The sequence below is a fragment of the Podarcis tiliguerta genome (genome assembly GCF_965153285.1).
Source record: "Podarcis tiliguerta genome assembly, chromosome: 2".
NCBI classification, from domain to species: Eukaryota; Metazoa; Chordata; class Lepidosauria; order Squamata; family Lacertidae; genus Podarcis; species Podarcis tiliguerta.
Genome location: NC_139535.1, coordinates 33,610,846 through 33,638,599, shown reverse-complemented (window position 1 = coordinate 33,638,599; position 27,754 = coordinate 33,610,846). Strand labels below are relative to the sequence as shown.

At 41.1% G+C, this 27,754-nt stretch overlaps 1 protein-coding gene across 2 annotated transcripts; it reads right to left on the bottom strand.

Annotated features, from left to right (window-relative positions):
• EDEM1 (ER degradation enhancing alpha-mannosidase like protein 1) lies at positions 1-22,115 on the bottom strand. Of its 2 annotated transcripts, none has more exons than XR_014507559.1 (12): positions 21,209-22,115; positions 15,945-16,017; positions 14,761-14,864; positions 12,221-12,392; positions 11,313-11,496; positions 9,775-9,949; positions 7,899-8,019; positions 6,897-7,067; positions 6,319-6,392; positions 5,110-5,189; positions 4,583-4,768; positions 1-3,202 (listed from the first exon to the last, which is right to left on the bottom strand). XR_014507559.1 is itself a non-coding variant. In XM_083425484.1 (12 exons), the coding sequence occupies exons 1-12, from the start codon at positions 21,703-21,705 to the stop codon at positions 3,113-3,115; spliced, it is 1,944 nt and encodes a 647-aa protein (XP_083281610.1). In that variant the 5' UTR covers positions 21,706-22,107; the 3' UTR covers positions 1-3,112. The 2 variants fall into 2 exon arrangements, 1 of the variants encoding a protein (XP_083281610.1); XM_083425484.1 differs by having other exon boundaries at positions 5,093-5,189; positions 21,209-22,107.
• Positions 22,116-27,754: the final 5,639 nt, after the last annotated feature.

Here is a 27,754-nt window from a genome sequence, read left to right as displayed (position 1 = left end):
TTAAGAAATAGTATTTAATACAAATTATAATGTAAAATCTGCGTTACATTTTCCAGAACATCTGATCCTTTATAAACAGTAACGCCCTCACCCTATTAAATACATTTTGTAACAATGCCGTATTAGGCTAGGAAAAAAAAACACATATTGCACATTATGGTGAGAAATTCAGTTTGGTTTTATGAATTGGCAAGTTATCCAAGCAACGCTTAAGACTTGGTCTTAACACTAATATTGCAACAGAAGAAACTGGACACATTTTGTAACAATAAAAGGTATTTTATAGGAAGGACAGTGTTGGTAATCTTCAAATATTGAAAGACTGCTAATTTCAATATTTCACTTGGAAATTTGATCTAGTCCACATAGATTGATCTAGTGCAATCTATGTCAATATCAGGTATCTGTTTGAGTGTTCACAGCACATATTAGCATCTATGAGTGGCCTCGGACACCAGTCACTAAGGACAGATACAACCTTCTCAATATGAGATTTTATCCATACCAAAACCAATCAAAATGCTGGCTGAATCACATGGGAAAGAACTATACTATTTTGACTAGTACAAGTGTTTTGTAAGTGCCCTTAAGCCTTTAGAATTCTAGTAACCTGGTTGTGTGTTTTTTTTAAAAAAAGCAAACATCTGAAACACATTACTTGGAAAAATAAGCCAAACTGTAAGTCACCATTTGGACACCCAACATTTTAGTAGGCACAAACTTTCCTAAGTTGAGTTACAAAACGTGCAATTTGCATCAAAGAGGCTACACATAGTCATAAGCGCCAATGTGGACATGCCAAAAAAGTTACACACCCAGTCGACCCCATTATGCAGACACATACATACCTTGTGACAGCATGCTTTGTTGACAACATGATTATAGCAGTGATAAACTGACTTGTTTCAGTTTGCATTTCTCATCACATCAACAGCTTATGGCCAGGATCTTTTTTCAAACAACAACAAAACTTTGGAAATACTCAGTTTCAAAAGCAGTTCATGACTGGGGTGGGGCCCAACTGGGCCCAATAGCAAAATTCACTGTGCTAGTAAAGTACTTTGCATAAACTGCTCTATGGATTCCAGCCAATGTTGAAGTTTTCAGCTTTTTTGCTTCACACATTCCCTCCTGAAGCACATGTTCTAATTGTGAACGGTTAACATGCTCTCCTTTGCAGGATTAGTAGATGATGCCAGCCCTGTATAACTGGTCAAAAAGCCCAATCATTTTTTTCACCTGTGCTCTCCTCGCAACTCAGGAAGTGTTGCTTGACCTGAAAAGTCAGCTACTAGGTCAAACATCATAGGCATAATTTTGGAGGAAAAAAAGAAGGCCATTAAGATCTGGTCTCACCTATAGAGGTATCATGGTTTTTATAGGATTTTAATCTTCCAGAGGATTCTGAACTGTTCGCTCGCTCTTACAAATAGCAACACTGAGAAAATAGGAAGAAAGGCTGTACAGTGAAACACAAAATCTTCTAGGCAAACATAAGCCTACTTTGAGATCCCTGAGATTCATTTGTTTGCCAAAGAGATTAAGCAAGCCCTAATTATTTATTTGATAAATATTATGTAATATTTGAAATGTGTTTTGTGAAAGCAAACATATATTATGAACTGGATTAGGTTGGGTAGTGAAACTGGTATGTACACAATGCATGGTAAAATTTGATCCAAGATGTACTGCGCTTTTCAAAGAGGAAAATGCTGATCAATAATCATATTTCAATCTACTGTAAGAATCCTCAAATGGGTTTAAATTATATTCCTGAAGGCAGGCAGATACTCTCTTCTACCTTCCCAGCCTTACTGGGGTGTGGAAGAAAGACTTTGTTCATCAGAAACAAAGGAAGGCCTCATCTTATATCCACTTTGGTTGCCCCAAGGTGCTTCAAAAATGGTGAATATTCTTGTCACAAGAATTAAAATGAGAATCAAAGGCCAGAACATCTTTGAGGATCAGCTTCTCTCTCTACTTCTTCTGCTATATGTATATGTAAAATACATGCCCCAAGAAGGGGCAATAATCGCCTGTAAATACTCAATTCACAGTAAACGTGAAAGGAGAGTGTACAACCCTCTAACACTACTTGGGATGTTAATCTTTTATATTGTAAAAGTACAATAGTTATAAATGATTTTTAAAAGGTTATTTCTTTCTGGAAAATGAACCGCTCAAGCCCTTGCCTCTGTTCTGAAAACAGCTAAGAAGGCACTAGCTCAAAAAGCTTACATATTACAACTACAAGGAATGTAAATACTTAGATTCAGGAAGATCTCCCAGAGAGGCACAAAGCAGGAGATGAATATAAACAGAATAATGTTGTGAATGTTGGTAAATCAGCAATACAAAGTATCAGATGAGTGGCTCTGTGCATTTACACCTACTAGAAGGCACCTTTTAAAAATTACGGGTTTCAGAAACTAGTAAACTCCATACACCCTTGAATGTGCAATTCTAATTAAGAACACTGTTTTCAACATCAGCCTAGATGTTAGTCCTAAACACAGTGATGCAATATCTTGGCTGATATTACAACAAACTGCATTTCAATTAGGACATTTCCAGCAAGACACCGAGTAAACCAGAACCTATGGATTTTTTCCTACCTGAGCAATAATTAATATTGTTTATTGCTAGTTAAATAATCTAATAATTAAGCTTGGTGAGAGAAATTGCACATTCCCTTTTTTTCCACACACACACCCTTTTTTTTATAAGAAATATATATAGGTTCTCTCCAACATTCTTATTTAGAATGCAATTAAGAGATGTGGCAAAACAGCATTTCTGATACAAGATACTTGCAAATCCTTTTAAAAGGTCACCTTAGTCTATCACGTATTTTTCAGAAATACAAGCTTCAAAGTTTCACATGCGATAACGTAGCTCACATTAGGCAAAATATGCCACATCCGACTGTATTTCAGTGATAACAACTGGAGTCTAGCACGGGATCCTCTTTCCATCTTTAAACTGAATCCTTCATTACAATGAGTGGCTATTTAAATGCCTGCACCTGCTATAAGCTATGTGGCTCAAGAGACTCATCTTCAGAACAAGATGCTGCCTTGCGCCTTAAGGATTACTCCATATGAAGAGATGTTCAGATCAAGCCCACCATCTGATCAATCTGTCTCATGTAAATACTCTTCAAAGGCAGCAAGTATCTCCTCTCATCTGGTACTCTGTTGCACTGCAAAACAGAAGGAGACGTTTTTTAATAGTTGGAAGTTCACAGCAGCTTGCTTTTCAGGACTGAATCTTGTACCATTTGGATGGGAGGGCATGATTCACACCACACATCGCTTGGCAACATGACAGGATCAGATACTGCTCCTAACAGAAGGGAATGGGCATACTTAAATGATGAGTGTCACTCGACACATTCATATCTTGAAAGTGTGAGAAACAGTCCTCGGTACTGAAAAGTTTCCTTCAAAGCTATCCAAAACGCTGGTGACTTTACAGGAACAAGTAGAATATCTCTGTTAAACTGCTACATTCCAGGAACATCAACTCACCCATTGTGATTCTTGGTCATGCACACAAAGCTCTCTTTTACCACTGGAAGGAACTGATGAGTGAACTTGGCTTTACTGCTTTAAACAAAGAATCTTCTTGACTACCTGAACCAAAATGGGCTCCCCGCCCCAGAGTTTAACTGGATGGCAAAGACAATTATTGTATTCCAGGCACGTCCAACAGGTAGATCGTGATCTACTGGTAGATCACTGGACGTCTGTGGTATATTAGATCACTGGCTTCCCCCCCCCTAAAAAAGCTCAACAACTTTGACCTGAACCCCCCAAAAGGGGGTCGATCACTGCCAGTTTTTAACTCTGAGTTGATCGCAGTCTCTTGGGAGTTGGCCACTCCGTGTATTCGTGTGAACCAAATGAATACAGCCTTTAGTATCTACATCGTTTCTGAAAAAATCGGAGCTAGGTCTCATGTGGTTCTAGCCACAACCATTCAAGAAGGGTGCAGAATTGTGCATTAAACAAATTCAGGCAAGGACTATGAATTATAGTGTCTAAAAGAAATTTTATATTGTTGAGATCTCATTTCTTTCTGAACATTTGGGCTTTTAATCTGCTATTGGATCTTTACCCTCGTCTAGAAAGACAAGCAACACTTATATGTATGAAACAAATATGTCTTGGAGAATACTTGGACACACTCCAAGTGTTCTTGTCTGAACACTCAAGTGTGCTCCCCAAAACCTTCAGATTTAGATCCCTGCAGGCTTGAACCTAAGATTCTAAAATGGATTTCTGATCCTCTCCACCCCCTCAAAAGCTAATTATAAGATCATTCCTATTCAGCAAAACAGAAACTCTTTACAGGAAAAATACATATTGCAATTGCCATCATAATATATCTGAGCAGCATCCATGGATATATTTGCTGAAAAAACAGATGTCCTCTTCTGTTTAAGCAAGCACTCCCCCCCCACCCCCGGACACTCTATATTAACTAGTTACAAAATGCTTAGTTAACTGGGCAGAATTGTTTGCATGCCCTATTTCTGTACACTACTACTATATCCAAACTGGAACTGGTTTATATTTACATTGGAAGTAGAGTTGATTGCTCTAAGTTCATTTGGCTTTAGCTTTTCAGTCTTCTTCTGTTCTTCAGGGAAAGTATCTTGCCACAGTGAAACACGAAGACGCTTATCCAGTGATACTATATGCCCCTCTGTAGTAAACATATATCTGTTGCCCGATTTGTGCACTGGGTTTTCTTCATCAAAAAGCTGAAACAAGAATTTTTAATGTATCCTTAATGTTTCACATTTAGCATAATATATAACAGCAATGCAGTACCACCACGTTTGCAGAATTGACACAGATCAGGACGCAGCTAGGTGCCATAAAATGTATTTTGAATATGTAGATTACCAGTATAACATATTTATTACAGACTATATGTGTGTGTGTGTGTGTGTGTGTGTGTATACACACCCACCCACCCCTATGAATTATTTAAACAAGCCTACCACTTGTTGCTAGTTTCAGTTCTAGTGAACAAGCCTATTTTAAAACAGAAAGCCGCAAGGCTGACCATAAAGAATACCTACCAAATACAAATATTTACATGTTTCACTGAGAAAAAAGCTTTCCATCCGATCTTCTTTGGACTTCTCTATAACATGGTGCAGAGTAGCATAGCCACATCTGAAATAAAATTTAAAAACCTCAATTATCACTAGCAAGCCACAAATGTTTTAAGGAATTAAGCCCATAGAGGGATAGCTTGGTCAATAGAACATGAGACTCTTAATCTCAGGGTCATGGAGTCAAGCCCCACATTGGGTGAAAGATGTCTGCATTGCAGGGGGTTAGACTAGATTATCCTCATGGTCCCTTCCAACTCTACAATTCTATGATTCTAACTGTATTCCAAAAGTTACTGCTATTCTTAGCTTTCTTCTAGTTACTGCTGATGGAGCAACTCTGCTCTGTCAAGCAGCAGACCCAAGAGCAACAAGCAGATCTTGTTCTAATATCTCACAAACACAGTGCCTCTTAGAGCCATTAGAACAAATATCCCACAACCATTAGCTTGTTCCTCTCCATAATTCAGGCTGGTAGTAGTAGTAGTAGATGGCAAGAGGGTGCTGGGAAGTGTTATGGCACAGTGACAACTAAAGAGCTTCACGCCTAAAGCCATGGGCACGCTGGGAAATATTGTCCTCGTTTGAACTCTCTTCCCTTCATCCATATGACTCCTTATGAAACTTGTAACAGGCAGCAGCAACCCAGTGAGTAAACCCCACTCTGTAAAGGACTAATGCCAGACTGCTTTCTTCTCCTCTAAGACCTGCTTGTGGCCCAGAAATTCAGCAGCAGCATGTCAACTGAACACCTGAAAACTGCAGAGAGGCTTATAAACTCCTTTGCTCCTCCCTATAACTCATGTATTTTGAATGCCCTGTAAGCTGCCGCCTCAAGAAACTTGGTTAGTAGGCAATATAGAAGTACTACACACAAAATAAAGTGAGATTTGCAAATCCAACATAGGGGCTAACACTTGAAGCACAGGTTTTTCAAACATCCATTGTGAGCACTGGGATCCAAGCCATAGCGTTTCTGATGTTTACAAGCAAAGAGGTTGCTCACATGCCCGTTAGATAAGAGATTTAAAATTAATTCAAAGGACGCAAGCATATTTGTATTAACTGCCACATGCAGCTCAGTTCAGAAGAAACTTCACAAGTAACTTAAAATAAAAGGTTTCATTTGTCTCTATATTTTCCAATAGCTAAGCACAAGGTGATATTAAAAGTTTAGTTTGAAAACTAACTTTGCTTTTGTGTGCTTCTCCAGACTCTGAAGAATATCCATGCCTACATGGAGATAAAAGGGATTCTTTGTTGCCTAAATAAAAGGAAGGAAAAAAGTGTGAAGAAATTATGCAATGCCATGTAAATAAAGGCTCAAACACTAGTAAAGCAAAATAGTTCAGCCACTAGAAAGTAAACAAACCAGATGCAAAACCATAGTTTAATCCTAGTTTGTTCTCACCAATAAGAATTTAAACAAGTTTCCAGAGTTTGGATAGTAGACCACTATGCCAATTCAAATGTTAGCATTGTGGGAGGAGGGGAGCCTCACACCCTCTACGCAAGAAAAACTAAATTACTTAACCAGTTCTTTGGATCCTGATTGACATATCCAAACATGGAGCCGGAAATGTAATTTAAACCAATGATTCCCTTAAATCAATGTTTCTCAAATAGAATAGATTGAATCAGTCCAAAAATATGTAACCGTATATTGAGACCACACCTCTTAAGCAGCAGCAACGGTTGAAAAGGTTCTTACTAAAATACAAGGATACATTCATTAAGACAATTATATATATAAAAAAACCTTTAATACCTGATAAAGAAGATATGTAGATTCTACTAACTCCGGCCTTAGGGGATAAAAGAGGACATCAGGTGCCTGTAACTGCCAGTTGTACCTCTCTGGAAGAGCTCCATATCGTTTCCATATGGCATAATAAAATGCATGGAGGCAAATAGCATCTTCTACATCACCTATTAAAACCTGAGAAGCAGCAAAATTGAAAAACTGCATAAATATAGGACAGCTCACTGGTAATAATATAGTAACATTACCAATTTCCTTCATAGTATCGTCAGTCTCCCTAGGCCAGGAAAAGCACCAGACAATATACCAGTTATCAGGAACGCTACTCTAAAATTGTGTAGCAAACATTAGCTCAGCAAAAGAACTCTGACTTTTGAAACATATAAAAGTGCTATAGCTGCTTTTGGACCAGACACCACCAAGCAAATAATAAAAACAGACTGGGAAAACCTATGTATTAGGCACATGCTGTAATGTGCTGTAATGTGCAACTCCATGTAACATTCAATCAGCAGCAGTAGAAGCTGAATTGCTACATACCTTTTGCTGCAAAAGGAACATAACCAGTTTTACTGGAGGTGTCAGTGGTCAAGGAATCTTAGTATCTCCTTCACAAAAAAAACCCTTTTGCAATTATCTTGTGTCTACCACTACAACCCAACATCCAGTTCATCTTAAGTGCTAAGCAGCCAGCTGGCAAATTAATCCCCTGGGTATAGCCACCGGCTGTCTCACTTCCCACCCGCATGATGATGCTAACATTGCACTTCTGGAATCTGTATGGTCATACATATGCATTTTAGCTCCAGTTGTTAGACTAGTACCCACACTTGCAAGTCAACTGCACAGTGCAAGGCAAGACCAGAACTGAATATGGGGGAGTCTTTCCTACCAGATGCTAGTTTTATAGAAAGGACCAACAAAATCTGTTTTAGGTTGGGAGGCTGAGCTCCTAGTAGTTCACATTTTGCAAAGCTTTCTATACTTTCTCCACCAAATTGAAAATACCTGAAGCCCAGGGAAAAAAGCTTGAAGAGAATCAATCCATGTGTTCATCAACTGCCCACTAAACATATTTACATTAACATAGAGTGGTGGGTCCCCTTCACCTTCATTACAGGCTTCTCTCCTAAAAGGAATAAAAAGCAAGGTTTGATTCAAAACAATATGCTTTATCAAGTGGTGCACACTGAAGACAATATTCCATTTCGCTCCTGCTTCAGCATCTCAGAAAGCGGGTTGCTTCAGCTTGGACCACCTTGACCACAACCCGCTTTGGCCCAGATCCAAAGCCTCAAAAATTGGCCTTTGTATGACCCCTCTAACTACAACATAGAAATCAACCAACAGCTAGAACTTTTAAAAAACTTTTTGACAGAAATAGATAAAAATGTGTAGGCACAGTTGTTCCTTCTGAGAGTACGAAACCTGACAAACTTTAGACAAGTGCAGGATTTTTTTTGTGCAAGAAGATGAAGTCTTTTAAAGTCTGGGGAATAAATTTATTTTTGAAAAAATCTTGCATGGGTCAATTTGTGTGCAAATAACTTTTAAAATACCTTGTAAAATTTCAAAAGGACAGATGCCAGAGTTTGAGCCTTTTGGTGAATGGATAAAATGTTGTTTTCTGCTCTACAACACCGACAGATAAAGTGAGATACATTCCCCCAAACCCCCACATCCAGTGAACACAAGCCAAACTAAGTTCTCTGTAAAGTTATTCCCTGGCTAGAAGTTAGAGGCCTCGTCTCCCTTTACCAACCTTACATGGAGAGTTTATAACAATCATACAGTATAGTTCACCATTATAACCCTACTTGTAGGATGGAGGGCTATGATGAGAAAGTGTACGTACAGCATACCTACAACAGTGCACGTCAGTTTAAAGGCTTGTGAAACCTTTCAAATATGCTACAGCTCTGACTCCTCTGATGTCACTCAATCTAGGAGATTATAGCAAAAACTAAGCAGGTGGTAGCTTAGTATAAAGCTATCACTGGGTATTGTTTAAGCATGATTATAATAATGTGGTGTGGATTTAATAGAATTATTTTTTAATTGGATCATTTTTTGGATTCCCCCCCCCCTACACAAAATAGGCAGATTTGTATTGGGAAGTTTCCCAGTGTACATCAGAAAATTTTCCAGTGCTTTAGAGAGTAATCTAATTAACATGTTTATTTTACTTACATTGAGGAAACAAACCTGAACACATTTGAAACTGCGAAACTTGACTTATACTGTATTTGTAACTAGCGTACATTCCTGTGAAATGGAAAATATAAGCACTAGGAAACCTTCCACCCCACATCACTGTTACTATAATGCTAGAGTAGATGGCACTATATGGAGGACAGATCCTGTCCAGAGTTCTTACAATCAATGATTTGACACAGGGAAACCAAGGAAGGGGAGCTAAGAGGAGAGAGGAGTAAAGAGGGGGAAGCCATTTCAATTTTGTATACTCAAGGTTGCAACCCAAACTGTCTGCCTATGAGTGTAACAGAGTTTCACTCACGCAACAATATTTTACCTTCCACTCCTCCTCCCTGGAGGTTGGGGGGCTCTTTGGAACAGATCTGAGTGGGGTATGGGGAGAGGAAGGTGAAGTCCCATTGCACAAGCAGAAGTCTGCTTGTCCACATCTAATTACAAGTAGGGCATGGGGATTAAGTGGTTATGCCAAAGACTGAACAACAGCATGGGTTTGCAGAAGAATTTGAAGGTAGACAGTAAGTGTCAATTTAGTTTGTAGTAATAATCTCAGTTTTTAAGTGTACATCAGAGGAACACATAATTATTCTTAAGGAAACTGATGTCCCATGTTCCAACCAGCCCAGGCAAGTTTTACATCCTCCTGAAGATAGTAAAGTACGGAACATACCCTCGCCTTAAGTAGTTCTGAATACTCTGATAAGCATCATTGAACATCTCTAGATCTTCTTTTTCTCCAAAGAGGATGTAAGATTTCAAAAGATATTCATAGAAGGAATCTAATCCTGCTCCCAAACCACTCTGCTTTCCAACCCAGTGGCCAGTTTGAATATTCACAACATTGCCTATAAAGTAAACACAAAGACAAAGATTATCCAAGAATAGCTACATAAATTGTTGCATTTATACACTGTTTGGCTGATAATGCTCAACATAGTATAAAATTCCTGTATAACATGAAAGAAATTACAATAAAGTGTATACAATCTCAAAAGCCAGAGGACATCAGTATAGAAGTTGAGCATTACACCCAAAACAAAAGTCTGGATGCAAAACATTCAGTATGGGAAAGCTAGATCCCTTTGCATTGTCTTTTAAAAATAAAATTGTGGCTTGCGTGTTAGCGGATCTCCTTCAACAGTCTGCCAATATAAGCACTCCTTAAGGGGACTTTAAGCTTGGACTTCTCAAATAATTTCAAGAGGATTCTAGGACTATATGTTCATTAAAGTACAGTGGTACCTCCGGTTGCGAACGGGATCCGTTCCAGAGTCCCGTTCACAATGTGAAAAGCCTGCAACCTGAAGCGCCATATCTGCACATGTGCGCAGCATGATTTGGTGTTTGTGCACATGCGCGAAGCACGATTTAGCGCTACTGTGCATGTGGCGAAACCCGGAAGTAACCCTTTCCGGTACTTCCGGGTTGCCGCGGGACGCAACCTGAAAAAACGTAACATGAAGTGGACATAAAACGAGGTATGACTGTATGTGAAGCACTGAAAGTACAAGGTTTTATTAAAAACAAACAGGGCTTAAAAGACCAACAGCACAGTTCACAAATAAATAGTTGTACAGAATCCCATCTTCAACATCACGTGTGCACATAGCTGCATTCTACACCAGGTGAATATATTGCAGCAATCAATACCCATAATTGAGTGTTTCTATAACATTGCCGTGGTGCATTATTGCAGAGATAATCATTCACTAAATTAGGGTATCTTCACACAGTATGCATCTAATGTATACTGTGTGTACATTGTGTGTACATGCAGCAAGGATCCCAGACAATCCCATCTCCCGATTCTGTAATATGCCTATCTATGATGCACTGCTCACAAGCAAACAGCGGATGCACTAGCGTAGAAGTAAAAATTTATTCCTAATATAATGGAGGGGTTTTAGGCAACTGGGCACAAAGGTCCCAGTGCAGCCATACAAATGATGCTGTGGTATAAGCTATCACAACCATGCAAGTACCATCTTGCCTCCCACAACTGCTCCCCTACCTTGCTGGGGGGGAGGGATATCTGATTTTAAAAAAAATTGCCTTCCACCCACTGCAGCTTGCCTTTGCTTTGTAAGTCAATCTGTGAGGCTCACTTGAAAAGCAGCATATAAATATCTTAAATAAGTAACTTTTCAGGATTATATTACTGTTAACAAATTCTGTTAATTATGCAAGACCCATAAACCTATTATGCACCTAATAGTCCAGTGTCATTGCTCCTTAGACTCCAGAGTGCTTTCACAGCTCGGCGGGCAACCCATTCAAAAGTGGAATCGCCCAGAAGCCTGCTAAGAATTCCAAATTCCACCAATAAGGATCCAGCTCCTGCAGTGCAGGTCTCATTGTTGCTGCCAGAAGGAACTCCTGTTCTTAAGTTTACCTACACAAAGATAAGAAGGTTTAAATGTACATTTCTTGAAAAGCAAGCAGCAATAAGGATCCAGCTCCTGCAGTGCAGGCCTCACTGTTGCTGCCAGAAGGAATTCCTGTTCTTAAGTTTACCTATACAAAGATAAGAAGGCTCAAATGTTCTTCTTGAAAAGCAAGCAGTTGTATTTCTGTCTTTTGCTTCCTTCATTTCTACCCCCTTGATAATCAAGGACAAATATAAAGTGACTTGTGTGTTTCATCAGTGTTCTGTCATGAGGTTGCATCATATTCCACAGGGAATCTGTCTTAAAGGAGTATCCAGATTAACATCAGGCATGTAAATACCCAGCCATCAAAAGACCAAGTCAGACACTGCAAAATCTTCAACATGGAACAGCTTCAGGAACACAGTCATGTTGAAGAACCAACAGTTGACCTAGGGCATCCATTAAAGCAGTTGAATTTGACAGCAGATTTTTTAAGTGAGGGCAAAGATATTTTCCACTGTCAGGCTGTATGTTTTAACATGAGAAAGCAAGGCCTGTAAACACAGATGTGCTGAGAAAGGCATTACTTCCTCCACAAAGCTGCTATACGTGGACGATTTTTCAATCTAGTTTTTCAAAAAGTGAGCCTTATGTTTAATATTTAAGACCCATCTAGCCCCAGCAAGTGAAAGTAGAATGAAGTATTAAAGAAGGTTCCATGAAAACTGTTCTTCATGGCACACTTACCCGAGGATATGGAATTCCTGTTTTGGTATTCTCAAAAGCAGGTAACAGTCTTACGGCCAGGTCATGAGCCATATGCAAGAGCTCATTATCATAGCCCTTAATAGTCATATCCCCAAAAGGCTGCCTGGCATCTGTTATGATGATATGGGCTGAAAGCAAGCTTCCCAAAACCCTGTAAGAGATAGTTTGAAAGGAGACAATATATAATTTGCTACATTATGTGTAATGTACAGCATATCAGTTATCAAAGTTAGGTTCAAGCTGAAGAGCAAACAGAACATTAGCTTATATCAGGAATGGGGAACATTTTTCAGTCTAAGCGCTGCAACCCTCCTGCGCAACGTTCCAATCACCTCCATCCATGGAAGCAAGGGTCATCATCAGAATTCAAGGACACATACTAGTCAGGCAAAAACCACCTGGGGTGCAAAGCAGGGCCACCGAGGGATGTGGCCTGGGGAAAGGTGTGAAGAAGAAGAAGAAGAGTTTGGATTTGATATCCTGCCTTTCACTCCCCTTCAGGAGTCTCAAAGCGGCTAACATTCTCCTTTCCCTTCCTCCCCCACAACAAACACTCTGTGAGGTGAGTGGGGCTGAGAGACTTCAAAGAAATGTGACTGGCCCAAGGTCACCCAGCAGCTGCATGTGGAGGAGCGGAGACGCGAACCCGGTTCCCCAGATTACGAGACTACCGCTCTTAACCACTACACCACACTGGCTCTCTGAAGGAAGTTCCATGGCCACAGCGAGGCCTGGCTGAGAGAGACATTTAGGCCTTGGGCCCAAACCACATTCTATCCTCTTCAACTGAAAGATCGACATGTAAGATGCAGAGCATCTTAATCTGCTTCTCGAGCTATTTCACATCAGTTTTGTCTACCAGCACAGAATTCAGAAAAACCTGCTGTCATTTACTTGCCATGTTTCCTACTATCACAATGTCTTAATGCCAATTTTGTCATGTCCAAAAACAATATAAATTGTTTTATGTTTATTCTGTACGCCATCCCATACTTGGCAATATTATGAGCTTGCATGTCCTGAGCAAGGACACATCTGTGATTGTAGTCTCAGCTAACAAGGAAATACCAAGTACAGTAAAGTTGAATTAATTAATTAATTTAAGTGCAGGACCTGAATTGAGCTTTCAGCATCTAGTTAGCCTCTAAAAAGGCTCTGAAAATTATTGGCTAACACTGAAAATTCCAAGCCAGGATGCAAATCACTGTGATAGGTTTATATATCTCCACTAATCCATAAACTTGCTGTTTCTCAATTATTATTTTTTCAAAACCCTCAATAGAAAGTCTTCTTAAGTAATAAAAAAAAAATCACTCGAACAGATTACAAACCTTTGCTCTATCTTTCTTATAAAGAAGCCAATGCCAAAATGCTGGCAATTTGCTTAGCTGCAAGAGGCAAAATAGATATATCATGACTCAAATGCATTGGCACATTCTTTTTATTTAACTAAACATAAGTAAACAAAAGGTAAAGCACAAAAAGGCAAGACTTGACAACCTTTAAGCAATGAAGTAGTCACAACTGAGGGGTAAGGAATGAAAAGGGTATGTTAATTTCAGTGGTTAATTTCAATTCTGCTAGTTATAGGTAACATACATTTCTTGCTTTTGAGTTTCTGAATGTGGTTAAAATTACTGGTGTTGGAAACAGAGTTGAATGTGGCAAGTGTGCTGCTCTCTAAGCACAATGGGGTTCTATAACAAAATTAACTGACAAGGTGAGGAGCACATGCATTAGTACTTCTGCACACAACATGCTGTAAAAAGACTAATAAGCAGGACTTTTTTTCAGGGGGGACTTGCCAGAACTGAGTTCTGGCACCTCTCAGGTAGGTACCATTGCCATTCTAAGAAAACGAGGGAGGCGTTCATGGTGAGCTCTGGCATCTCTTTTTCTAGAAAAATTGTTGTTTAGTCGGGTCTGACTCTTCGTGACCCCATGGACCAGAGCACGCCAGGCACAGACGTCTCCCGCAGCTCGGTCAAAGAAAAATAGCACTGCAAATAAGGGCAGTCACCAAGATGCAAATCAGCACCCCAACTTGTAGTGACTTTAAAAGGGTGCAAAAAGAGGATGTTGTAGGGAGGGAGATACTGTTGCATGCTCCATTCATACAGCACAGCAGCATGATCCATTTGCACTGTACAGCAAAAAAATTTGTAACTCTCTGTAGTAGGTGGTTACAGTTTTACTAAAAACTTTGCTCCTAAGGAACTTCATGCGTCTCCTCCTCTGCTTTGACTTCAGGGGTAAGGACAAAAAATATTGCTAGGCATTTAATATTAAGAGGGCTAAAATTATTGTCAGTTTCCTGCTGGTGTTTGTTTATAATAAAAAGTGGGTCCTCTTTAACCCTCTGTTTTGCTTTAGTGACAGTCTTTCTTCTATCACTCAAAATTACCAATTTATTACACTATGTTGTGAGACAACAAGAAAGCATAAATTAACTGACTTCTGAAAACGTGATAAATTTAGTTGGAGCTCACAATGCTCTCAGATTTCAAGTGGCAACCTACCTAATTGTTGCTTCAAAAACTTGGACGGTTGAATCTGTGTCAAACGATACTGTGTCTATCACTAGTTTCACTGCTTTCTGGAACTCTGAAGAATTTCCCATTACCTTTAAGGCAAAACATAATTATCACATTAAATAATCACAAGTTTTTGTACTAGCTGTTAAAAATGTTTAAAAACAAAAATTAAATATCAGGCATTACTAAAAATCATAGAAATATACATTGTCATATTTCCTAAATCCCAATAATATTTCAGGACCTCAAAAGGTACCGTCCTAAAAACAACAAAGTATTAGAACACAAAGCACCATAATTTAAGTGTGATGGTTTAGTAAGGTGTTTGATTTATGAAAGAAAAAAAAAAAAAAAGCCACAACCCAATCGCAACAAAACTATGCCCTATACAAAGTTTCAAAGTATAAGAAAACAACTTCCAGGGTTAAATGTATATCTGTCTAAACAACACCATGTAAAGAAGCTATAGTGATTTGTCCAAGCTGAACGCAGGCTCTAACACTAATACGAATGGTGATGGAGTTAAAATAATCAGAATGCAATGGCACTGGGGTAATTCCACCAGGAAGAAAATGATACAAAAGTCTACTGTGGCATGGATCTTAATAACATTCACATATAATCAAATCTCTCACTGCTTGTGACTATCACCAAAGCCAGACATGAACTGGAGCCAATAGATCCCTTTCCCCTGAATAAGGGAGTTCCATTTCCATCAGAAGAGAACTCAGGAAAGGGGAGTTATCTAAGGGGAAGATGTTGGCACCTGTCTGTCTTGAGAGACAATGGAGTGCACCTCCTGGGGTGAAATCAAACTCCAGCGTTAACAGCAACGAGGTGACCTCCCAGGACGCAAGCCTGGGCAGTGTGTATGGAGGTCCTGGACTGCCTACAAAACAAGACCTCCTTCTCGGCCTCACTGATGTGGTCCAAAGAAAGCAGAGCATCTGGCACCAGCCTGGCTACAGGAGTTGCCGGAAGGAGGTGTACAAGGCACAATCCAACTATCTTAGGGACTCCACTCCGGATTTGAATAATATGGGTCTTTGCCCAGAAGACATGTGTGTTAACCAAGGCAAGGAAGGAAAACAAGAGGTGAATGTGTGGGGTTGTAACTACTTTTGATCATTTTTTCTTTTTCCAGTAATTAGAAAACATTTTAAACTCACTGCTAGGGTATCCAATGCATCAATCAGAGTAAGCGAGTAGTTTCCCAGGACATCATTGATATTCAGATTTGAACTGAAATAAAGTCAGTTAGAAATTAGTTCTATCAGATTTTTTAAAAGTTAGTTCAAGAATATAGTCTATAAATCTTGTAGCCCAATACTAAGCTTGATTATCTGGATGAGAGTCTTAAAGAATTTAATGGGATGTGTTCCTAGCTAAGTACCCAAAGGATTGCAGCCTTGGCCCCATAACATAGATGCAGTATTAGCACACTCCTACAGTAAATCAGTCTACTGCCATGTTATACTTTTAATTCAGTCATATGCAATTTCTTTCATAGTAAGGCAAAGAGGCAACCTTGGATCTCGAACGCCTTGGCTCCCGAACAAATCAGCTCCCAAATGATCAAAACCCGGAAGGGAGTGTTCTGGTTTTCAAACGATTTTTGGAAGCTGAATGTCCGACGGGGCTTCTGCTGCTTCCGATTGGCTGCAGGAGATTCCTGCAGCCAATCAGAAACCGCGTTTTGGTTTTCAAACATTTTGGAAGTCGAACGGACTTCTGGAACAGATTCCGTTTGACTTCCATGGGTATGACTGTAATAGGACACATAGTCTACCAAAGTCAGAAATAGGATATAAGTGAACTACAGTAGGCCTAGGTATTTTGACTTGATGGACTGGGCACATCTGAAATTAAAGTGACACAAATATCTAGAAGCTATACTATTGTTTGTATAACCTAGTGAATAAAGGTATACAAGTCTAAACTGGGAGATGCAACTTCAGATACTTGTTGAACTATGAGCAAATTAGAACATCATCACAAAATTGTTCATTTTTTTTCTAAATTAAATTAAAAATAATTCTTGTTATAAGGCTTGATACAAAAAGCAGGACAGGATTTTTGTGCCACATCTTCTCACCGAGCACTCTGCTGTTTAAAACAAAACAAAAACTGGTGCTCTCCAGATGTTGCAGAATACAAGTCCCATAACCTTTTGTTATGCTGTCTGCTGCTGAGAAAAGTTGCTGTCAAAAATAGCTAGAGGGCACCAGGTTGTTGAAGGGTGGATTAGGGTATATATACTCAGGATCAAAACACAATTGCTTATTTCTTCAGACACACAATCAATAACAAGGCTGTAAAAGGGTGTATTTTTCCTTCTTTCAAAGTGTATGTAGGGATTAGGATGGGATCCAAAGAAAGTACAAATACATACACTCAGAGCTTAGCATGCTGTTTTTGCTACAGCGACCACTGAAGTGAGAAGCCACTGTTCAGTTTAAGTTACCTTGTCTCCTTGTGAGAACCATTTAATCAAAACAGCAAGTAAGCCCTCTCAATCTTTTTTTATGAACTTTTCTCTATTCTTCAACCCAGTTTTATAGTCTTAACTAGGCCCCAAAATGTGGCAGAAATGCATGATTTTCTAAAAGTAACTTGAAATATCCATACAACTGCTCAAACCTGAGGCTGTTATACAAACATCTGCGTGCCAGTTAAGTCTCAAAGTCAGAAAAGGAAGTAGCTCAAAACTGGTAGACAAGAAACACAGAAGCTGCTTGCAGTGAAAACAGATTTTACAAAGCAAGAATAGCTAGGAACATGAATACAGCCATGATATAGACTATTTTGACAAACGTAGGCAGCTATGTTTATAAATACAACATTTAAGCTTCCTTCCCTTTTTCAAGAACTGGAATAAAGTTACCAATGTAACCTTCAAATTACTGAATTTAGTCTACAACCAGCGTTCAACACTTCAAGATATTTTAAAGTTTTGAGTTGATACTTATATTTTGAAAATATGTTGATTTGTTTTAGGAAATAAAAAAAAAGAGAGAGAACAGATGTCTTGGAGAAGAGATGTCTTTCTCCAAGAACACAGTGTTCTTTGGACCCAACGCACCATTCAAAATTGAACAAGATGGCAAAGGTTGACAACATCAGCTTGTTCATTATGAAAGCTTTAAGATTTACTCTGATGTTTCTCAACCCTGACAAAAACTACCCTAAAAGCACTTTCTAAGCATAAAATTAGATTTTCCTTACTGGTGCATCTGTTGAGAAATAGCCACACAGGCAATTATAAATATAATCTGGAAAGACAGAATGGGTGAAGTCCACACAGTATTATATAACTTTATATGAAATAAAATTTTAAGCTCAAATTGCTCTGCTAGCACAGGCCTATTTGTTCAAGTGATACATAGCAAAGAGTCAAAATTAAATCCCCAAATAATGTTTAGGCTAGGTCTAATTGATTTTCCCATGTGCTTCACATATGTAACTGTGATCCTGATCAAGCTCACATTGATTCCATCTTTGTGTAAGTACCTGTCTTACTTAATTTAGGATGTTGGGCAGAAGGCTATATTTATAGTGTAGCTTTTATATAAAATTTAATCCAATTTAATAATTGGACAATACATATTCCAATAAAACATGGATTATTTTGTATTCAAAATGTTTTTAAAAATCTGCCATTCAAAAGGTTCATTACCGAAGGCTCCTGATTAAACTTAGCAGTGATAATAGGACATATAATCTTATAGATCACTGAACCGTTTTTTAAAAAAAGGAAGCAGCAAGTAGACTAAATGGATAGTTCTCACAACAGATGTATGTAAGAAGTGAGGCTCCCTCAAGGATCCATTTTGTGCCTTTTCATAATGACCTGGACTCTGGCACAGTCAGGTCAAATTATTAAGGGTGGTAAAAAGAAAAAGGGATCACAAAGAGCTCCAAAAAGGTATTTCTCCAAACAGGACAATGCCAAATGCAGTTCAGTTTAAGTGTAAACTGATGCATAGTAAGGCAAAAAATTATACCCGCAAAAAAAATACACACCAATGGTGAGCTAGTGATGACTGACCAGAAAAAAAGGTACTGAGGTTGTGGTGGGTAGCTCAGTTAAAATGTTGAGCTGGTGTATAACCGTTGTGAAAGAGGTAGATTCTGTATTAGAGATCAAAATAAAACTGCCAATATTGTACTGCCTTTATACAAGTTTATGGTGCAACCACGTTTGGAATATTATATACAATTCTGATTCACACTTTTTTTAAAAAAAATGCGTAATTAGAAAAGGTGCAGAAAAGGCAACCACAGTGACTAGGGGTTAAAGCAATTCCCCTACAACTGTTGGGGCTCTTCAAATTAGAAAAATAGATGAGGGAGGAAGACACAATAAAATGCACAAAATTATGTGGTGTGTTGAAAGAGGATAGGGAGAAGAAGGTGCCACAAGAATTACACCTCCATAAACAATCCTAGAACCCATCCAGTGACACTCAGGACAGACAAATGTACCACTTTAGACACACAGCAGATTCAGTAACAGAGTCAGGAACTTGGGTGGCTTTAAAAGGGGATTAGAAAAATTCATGGAGGATAAGGCAATAAACGGTTACTAGTGATGATGGCTACATACTAGAATCAAAGGCAAATACCAGTTGCTGGGAAATCATGAGCAGGAGAGGCCCTGGATGCAGGATTAAAGGACTTTGATCTGATCAAGAAGGTGTTTCTTTATGTCCTTAGGTGTGTCTGTGCTGACTAAAAGCTTTTGTGATCTTATTTACAAAGTGTCATTTCAAGGCTCACTTACAAATAAGCTTGCAGGAAAGCATAAAGAATATGGCATGTAGATTTACTAGCAAACATGTGAAGTTGTGTTAGTTAAACAATCCACATCACTGAACTGCACAAATCAGTAAACTGCTACTGCATGTATCTTACTTAACCTGTAGCCATTAGACAACAGAAAGAGACCTATACAGGAAGGACAATGTATAGCTGCAGGAAACCGAGAGGCACCAGGAATCTATTAGTAGAAACCAAAGCTTTAGCAGCAAAGTTAGTCTTTGCAATCAAGGGAAACCCCACTGTCGACTGCGTCCCCCTCCCAGGAGGAATGAAGCAATGCTCATGCAATTTTTGAAGCACTCTGCGATTTTTAAGACTGCAAACAACATGTAAGATGGCATCACTGGGTGCAACACAGTTGGGTCTGACACTTCTGTAAGAATAAGATCTGATAAAAGAAACTAGAGGAAACCAATAGCTGTCACACTCCAACCGTCACCTTTGCACTTTGGAAAGAGTACACATATGCAGTCACTTACATAGCTCTTGTGACTGTTCAGTTTTATTGTTTCTGAAAGACTGCTTTTCCTATCCGCAGCCGTAACTTTACTGCCAGTTTCACTTCTCCTAAATCTGACCCTTCCCATCTCAAAAACAAGCTCCATGTTTTCATCTTAAACTCTGCTCCCCACCCATTTCTACATGCAGGGACCATTCAACACTGTTGTTGTTGGTTTTCCCTTTAGCACTGCAACTGGAGTTAGCATCAATACATCCCTACCTTTGGGTTCCCAGACCAACCTAGGGTTCTTACACTCACAGTAGTTACAGTCATAGCTCGACATCAATATAAGACGGCTGGGGCAAGAACAGGGCAGGATTTAGGTTTGATGAGGTCATAAGCTACTGAAGGTAATGAGGCCCTTTATATGTCCAGCTATCCTTTGTCAAGACCCATTACTTGCATCATAGGAGTCTACACAACACAAAACTCTGTTGCTGTATGTAGGTTTTATTTTATTTTTTTATTTTATACTGTATTTTGGAAATGTACATCCATATTGTTTTTCCTTTAAATTTTTTGGTGGCCCCCAAGAGAGTGGGGCCCTAAGCTATAGCTTGTTTAGCTTATAAGTAAATCCGGCACTGGGCAAGAAATGGGAACACATACTAATACCTATACTGTATGATGCCTAAACCACAGAGGTGGTAGTTGCTATCAGCTTCAAATGGTCTCCCTTGCATATCCCATAACATGTTCCCTCCACCACCGCCCCAAAAAAGAAAATACTCTTTGAAAGGTGATTCAAAGTCTCCCTGCTTTAAGTCCCTAAGTTGCTCCACTCTTACTTTCTCGTCGAAACAGATGGGACAAGGTTTTCACACCCACCCGCCGAAAACCCTCAAGTCCTCTTCTCCCCTCTTAACTCCATTCTTTTGCCAACAGCCCAGGTAGACCACGTCCAATTCCCTCTCCCTGCCCGACCTCCAAATTCTCTTCTCTCTGTCTCACCCCCCTCAAAGCAAGCAGGAGGGCCTACAGCTGGACTGCAGTGCCCCTGAGCACAAGCAGAGCGCGCACCCCACCCAGACCGTAGGACGGGCGTCGGGGAGGGCAGAGGAGGGCGGGGTGCCGAGCCCCGGAAAGAGACCCCTGGCGAAGGCTACTCACGGGTCGGCTCGGTCGGGCCCCCTCCCGCTGCACTCGATGGGGTTCAGCTCGTCCTGGGGAAAAGCGTGCGCCATGTAGTTGTCGTAGCCGAAGGCGAACATGCCGCGGGCGGCGTCGCGGAGCTGCGCGCGGAGCTGCGGAGGGAAGGCGCGGCTGTAGCGCTGCTCGTACTCGTCGCCGCCGCCGCCGCCAACACCGACGACCCTCCTGGGGGGCGACGAGGAGGAGGCGCCGCTACCGGCTCCCCAGGCCTTGCCCAAGAAGGAGGCCCAGTGCGGGGCGACCAAGCCGGCGTCGAAGCAGCGCGCGTCCGAGAGCGGGGAGGCTCCGGCTCCGCCACTGCCGTCGCCGCCGCCGCCTCCTCCCTCCGCCGGGCTGCAGGAGAAGCCCCGCAGGCGCTGGTGGTAGAAGCCCAGGCTGGGCCCCGCCAGCCACAAGAGCGCGTGCCCGGCCAGCTTCAGCGCCACCAGCGCCAGGACCAGCGACCGCCATTGCATGGTCGGAGCCGTCAGCAGCGGCGGCGGCGGTAGCACCACGGCGGCCACCGCGCGCCCCTTTCACGCGCATACTTCAAGCGGAAGCTCCGCGCCTGTCGGAGGAGGGAAGCGCCCGGCCTCCCCGCCCCTCAGACAACTCCTCCTCCTCCTCCCCACGTATCCTTGGCCGAAACAATAACACGTCTCCTTTAAGGGGCGACGGGTGTGAAGAGGCGCGAGAGGGGGGTGTTGCCGAGATGAGGAGGAGGAGGAGGATTGTGACAGGGCCCTGTCGGAGTCACCGTTGCCGCCGTCATCACGCGGAGACGGCGGCGCAGCGTTTCACGCCCGTCCCCGCCCACATAAGGTTTCTTTCCGAGAAGCGGTCGAAGAAAGATGACGACAACAACAACGCCAGCCTTGGAACTGACGTGGCGAGCCACGATTTCACCCAGCCGAAGCGGTTAGCCAATCAGAGGGCCGCGAGTGTTGCCCTTGGGTGCACTCGGCGCGGCCTTCCTGGTGACGAGCGTGAAGGGAAGCGCTGCCGCCGCTAGAGGGAGTGCTTGCGTTTTACCTTAGTTTGTACAGCTGCTGTAAACAAGTTTGTACAGCTGTTGAAACGTGTTGTTTTTCCCCACCTCCCCCTTTTGAATGGTGTTTGGTAAAGAGCTGAATACCTTTTATTCCTCCCACCTGTTTGATTGCTTCACGCACTGGGGTTTGAATCACGCCCCTAACCCCAGTTATGATGCTGGGATAACAAGTTGTTTTATTAATTTGACAGCTGGTGGAGTGATTTCATAGAACCACAGAATTGCAGAGTTGGAAGACAGCTCCAAGGGTCATATAGTCCAGCCCCCTGCAATATGGGAATCCCAACTATATCATATTCGACCGATTTACAGACTGCCTTCCAATTTGAGGATGTGGCACCTGCTTCTCTTGTCCCTTTTCGAGAGAAGGTGTGACACAGCTTTTTGCTGGTTTGGAAGGACGGGCAGGTCGCACCATTTAAAAATCTCTATAAAACCTAATTTTTTAATGTAAAAAATGTTTAAAAAATATGTAGACTCTACTGTACAGCTTCAATCGCTTTTTTAAAGATAAGACAAAAAAAGTGGTTGGGGACAAAATTAGAACGTTGAGGGTTTTTTAATCAACTTTCAAAATTGTGCTGAAACGCTTTCGTAAGAGTGCTTTTAAAAATGGAAAGGAAAGGATTTCTTAGCACAAAGTACAAGATAGATTTAAAAAATTAAGACGCTAATAAAATGGCAAAGGCTGCCAAGTATAGATGCATGTTGATAGTCTCGCGTGACCAGTAGGTCACTGCACACATCAAAACCATACCTCTTTAAAAAGACAGGAAAGTAGTGGAACGTGAGCTTTATCTTCACCCCACACCCCTGGGGGCAGGAGCAGTCATTGAAGCAGGTTACTGTTTATGTCATTTAAATGCTTGTAAAGAGAAGGGACCAAGTGTGGCAATTGCAGAGTAAACCGGGCAATTTTGCATCCACATGGAGGAAATAATGTGACAGAATCTAGTGTAAACAGCAATGTAGGCACTGAACACATGCAACCATCAGTGTAGAGCAGCAAAAAAGAGGCTCCGTAAGGTAAGATGTGCAAAGTGGGGGGTTGATGCTGTGAGGATGCAAGAAAGGTAATTTGCTTAAACTTTTCAAAAAGGATTTTTAAGTTCAGTATTTTATTTTGCTTTTGGGAGACCTCCTTTTGTGAGATACCCACAACAGTGGTACCTCGGGTTACGTACTTAATTCGTTCTGGAGGTCCGTTCTTAACCTGAAACTGTACTTAACCTGAAGCACCACTTTAGCTAATGGGGCCCTCTGCTGCCACGCCACCGGAGCACGATTTCTGTTCTCATCCTGAAGTAAAGTTCTTAACCTGAAGCACAATTTCTGAGTTAGTGGAGTTTGTAACCTGAAGCATATGTAACCTAAAGCGTATGTAACCCGAGGTACCACTGTCCTCCATTTGTGTGTAGCAGTAACTCACCACAGCAATACCATTTCACTTTGTAGTTAGGTGACACATTTCATGCATCAGACAAAGCAGAATCTGGCCATGAAAGCTTATAACACATCACATTTTTAAAAGTCTTTTAAGGTACCAAACCATTTTTTTAACCACACAGATAAGATTTCAAACTGCTTCTACATGGACAAAAGCACCCTTCTCTGTAGATATATCAGAGACAAAATTTGACTATGGCTGTGATTCTAACCATGTCTACTCAGAAGTACGTACCATGGTAAGGGGGGTTAGATTACAGCCGTAGTGGGTAATATCGCAACTGATCAGTAAACATATCCTTCGTTGTAAAACAAATTTCTGACGTATAAGACTTAGGTCTAAACCCTACCTATAGGATCACTTTTCAACTTTAGTGTTCACCCATAGCAAGCCAAAGCTACAGGAAATGCACAAATAATATAAGGTTTTACACAGCCCGTTTACCATTTCGCTCTACCCTATTCTTCCCTGAGTTGCTTTCTAAAGGTTAATGTGCTAGTACCTACACTGTGGGGGTAATGAGTCATTGAGCAGCAGGGACCAACCTCGCAAGGATTCTCTGTCTGTCTCATTTTGTTTGAACACATAAGTGCTGGTTTGTATTGAAAATGAAACTTACTATGGTGGAACATAAATCACACTGATGGATCAAACCATTTTCTTGCAACATAGGGCTTGTCTACATTTGAGCATTATTTCCCTATTAATTAGACCAGGCTAGTTCACACCAACACATATTTGATTTTGTATATGAGAACAACCTCAGACCACCATGCCAGTAGGCTTCTCTCTTGTGTCTGTCCCAGCCTTCAACCTTGTTGATTCTGTTATTCCAGATGCTGCATGCAGAACTTATTTTTTAAAAATAAAATTCTCTGCCTCCAAAATGTGCAAAACCAGAGTGAGGCAGTTGTAAATTTGCTTGTTTGCTGTTCTGGTTTTGTGCAAATCTGAGGGATCTAAACAATTTATATCTAATATCTTAAAGCCCTTAAATTCGCAGCACACTTAAAAGAAAATTTTAGTGTAGATTGATTGTGCAGTTTTTATTTTTATTTTGTGCAAATCTCAAGGATCGGGGGGGGGGGCAATTATTCCATTCAGGAGCACACCAGATGTAGTTACAAGCACAGCTGAAGAAGAAACTGAAGCATTCAAGAAGTAGCAAACATGGAAAGGGGAGTAGCAGAGTAACAATTGACCCACCAACTAGAAACACCAAAACAAATTTGGAACTCCAAGGGGAAGTGGTTTTAAGGATTAAGTGGGTTACTGTAAATTACTTTATTAGTAAAACCATGCCGTGTGCCCCGGGGGGGGGGGCAGCCATGAGACGAAGCTCTGAGGAGTCTGCCTGCCTCCTCCCACTCAGCCGCCCTACAGCGGAGGGGGAGCCAGCAAGTGGACCATTTGGGGCAGCACGAAGCCTGCGGGCACCCAAGCCACCACGTCACTCCCAGGAGACGTGTGGTTTGGGCATGCTGCACGCCCCGTGTTGAGTGCTGTCCGCCATTTTGTCACACACACTCCTCAGTGATGACACCTGGGGCAGCCCGCCCCCACTGTACTACCCTTCCTCTTCCTCTGCCCTTGCCCCCTTACAATGCAGGAATATGCAGCTATCCCATATAGGGATCAAACCTGCAACCGTAGCGTTATCAGCACCATGCTCAGTTACTACCATCAAGCTGAGTTAGAAAGATGATCACATGGTCCAGATTGGTTCATAAGGTAAGACGCAGCCCCTGGGGCCCTGAGTCACATGAGCATTTAAAGGTAAAAATAATAATAACCCAGCACTTTTGAGTCCAGAAGCTAATTGGTATTCAGTGTAGCCTTGCTAGAATTTCTGTTATGTATTGACTGCCCTGCCCTGGTGAACAATCTGGTTGCTGAATTCTACACCAGCTGCAGCTTAGCTATGGATCCTTGTTTTTAATATTTTTTGTTGTTTAGTCATTTAGTCGTGTCCGACTCATGACCCCATGGACCATAGCACGCAATATTTTTAGACTTCAGTAATTGTTTTATTTTAATTTCAGAAGAGGGTTTTTTTTGATGAAGCAGTTTCTACTGTTTTTCTGAAGTAAGGAAGTTTGAAGGCTACAATAGGAGTCATTCTCTATGTGCTAGTTTTCTTTCGGTAATCCTTCTGAAGGATATTGCAGAAGGCATCTAAATAGGCATGAAATCTTATGTTTACAAAAGGCTAAGCAGATTGGTGAAGAAATGCCAGCATCTGCTGCTGCTGCCAAAATTCATATATAAACCATCATTGTTCCGCAAATGACTCAATTTTCTCTTTTCTCACAATTTGAAGCCAGTTTTCACATCTATATGCAGCTTAATTGGGCTTTAAACAAAAAAACAAAAAACCATGGAGATTTAGTTGGGGAGGGGGAGAGACAGACAGATAAAAATGTGTTTGTTTACAAGCACTAGACACAATCATTCCAAAAGCAGTTTGTGGTTTCTTGAAATGCCAGTCAGGAAGACGGTTTTACTGCCTCTCCATCCACCATCCCTAATTTAATTATCTTGTGAGAGCTGCAAAAAAGGGGGGGAAGGAGTCATAACGCATCACATGCCACTTTCCCTCTTTACTGGCCCTGTATCTTTTTCTCCACCACACCCTCACTGCACAGAAACAATCAATTTGACAACTATCAGCATAGTAGAGGCATGAGGAACCTATTATCCTCTGGATCTTGTTGGGCCCCAGCTAGCATAGCCCATGCTCAGGGGTGGGGTGGGGATTCTAGTCCAGACATTTGAAGGGGCACAGACAGGTTCCCCATCCCTGATATGATGCTTCAAGACTTGTGCTTCTGCAAGCTGGTATAAGCCACACAGGGCCTGTTGTTCCACCTTCATTGCTATTTCAAACACACTAGTGCAGGCATAGGCAAACTCCAGCCCTCCAGATGTTTGGGACTACAATTCCCATCATCCCTGACCACTGGTCCTGTTAGCTAGGGATGATGGGAATTGTAGTCCCATAAGTCTGGAGGGCCAGAGTTTGCCTAAGCCTGCACTAGTGGAAGCTGTACAAGGCAAATCTACAACTGCGCTCATCTTTCTGTGATACATCTTCAGGAGTTTGTGGTTTAGCACCAAATTTGAAATGACAATCCAGAAGTAAAATTCCTCAAGTGTAAGGGGTTAACCTCTTTACCCTTCCTCACTACTTCAAAACAGTTCTCACATTGAGCTAGGAACTTTATCACTTTTTGCCCACTGTAATTTTACAACTTTCAACAAACGCTGAAGATGCACCTTTTAACTCTGGCCTTTGGCACCAGAGGAGTGTGTTTTTAGTAACCAATTTGCAAGTGTTTTTAATTTTCAATTGTGGTAACCCGCCCTTGGACCTGCCACTGAAAGAGAAGTAGCAACTTTACTGCTAATAATCATACCACCAATAAGCCAATTCTTGCAGTGGTTGCAGAATTTTAGCAGGGATATTAACCTTTAACAGCTCATTGTCTCCCATCATGCAGTAATGTCATCCTTTCTGTTGTGCTTGCCTCCAATTTCATCCAAGATCCCAGAAAGTTTCATCTTTTCCCATGCCCCTGAGGAACACTTAGCTCCATAGCCCAGGCAGCAAAGGTATTTGTACCTTTCCCCCCATCCAAAAGTCTGGGAAGTTCATGTATACCTGAATGAAACATCACCAGGAATAATTGTTCTTAGCCTAATTAGAAGCAAAGCATATACTGAAGATATTGTGGTGTGGGCATCTCTGCATTTGTCCTAGTCCAGCTGTGTTCTAATCTATATTAAGCAAGGGTTGTGGATCCCGTTTGCTGCCCGTTCCAAATAGCATGGCCAATGGGTCCAGGAATTATGGCAGTTTTAAAGCATAGCTAAAGGTAAAGGGATCCTTGACCATTAGGTCCAGTCGCAGACAACTCTGGGGTTGTGGTGCTCATCTCACTTTATTGGCCAAGGGAGCTGGCATGCAGCTTCCGGGTCATGTGTCCAGCATGACTAAGCCACTTCTGGCGAACCAGAGCAGCGCACG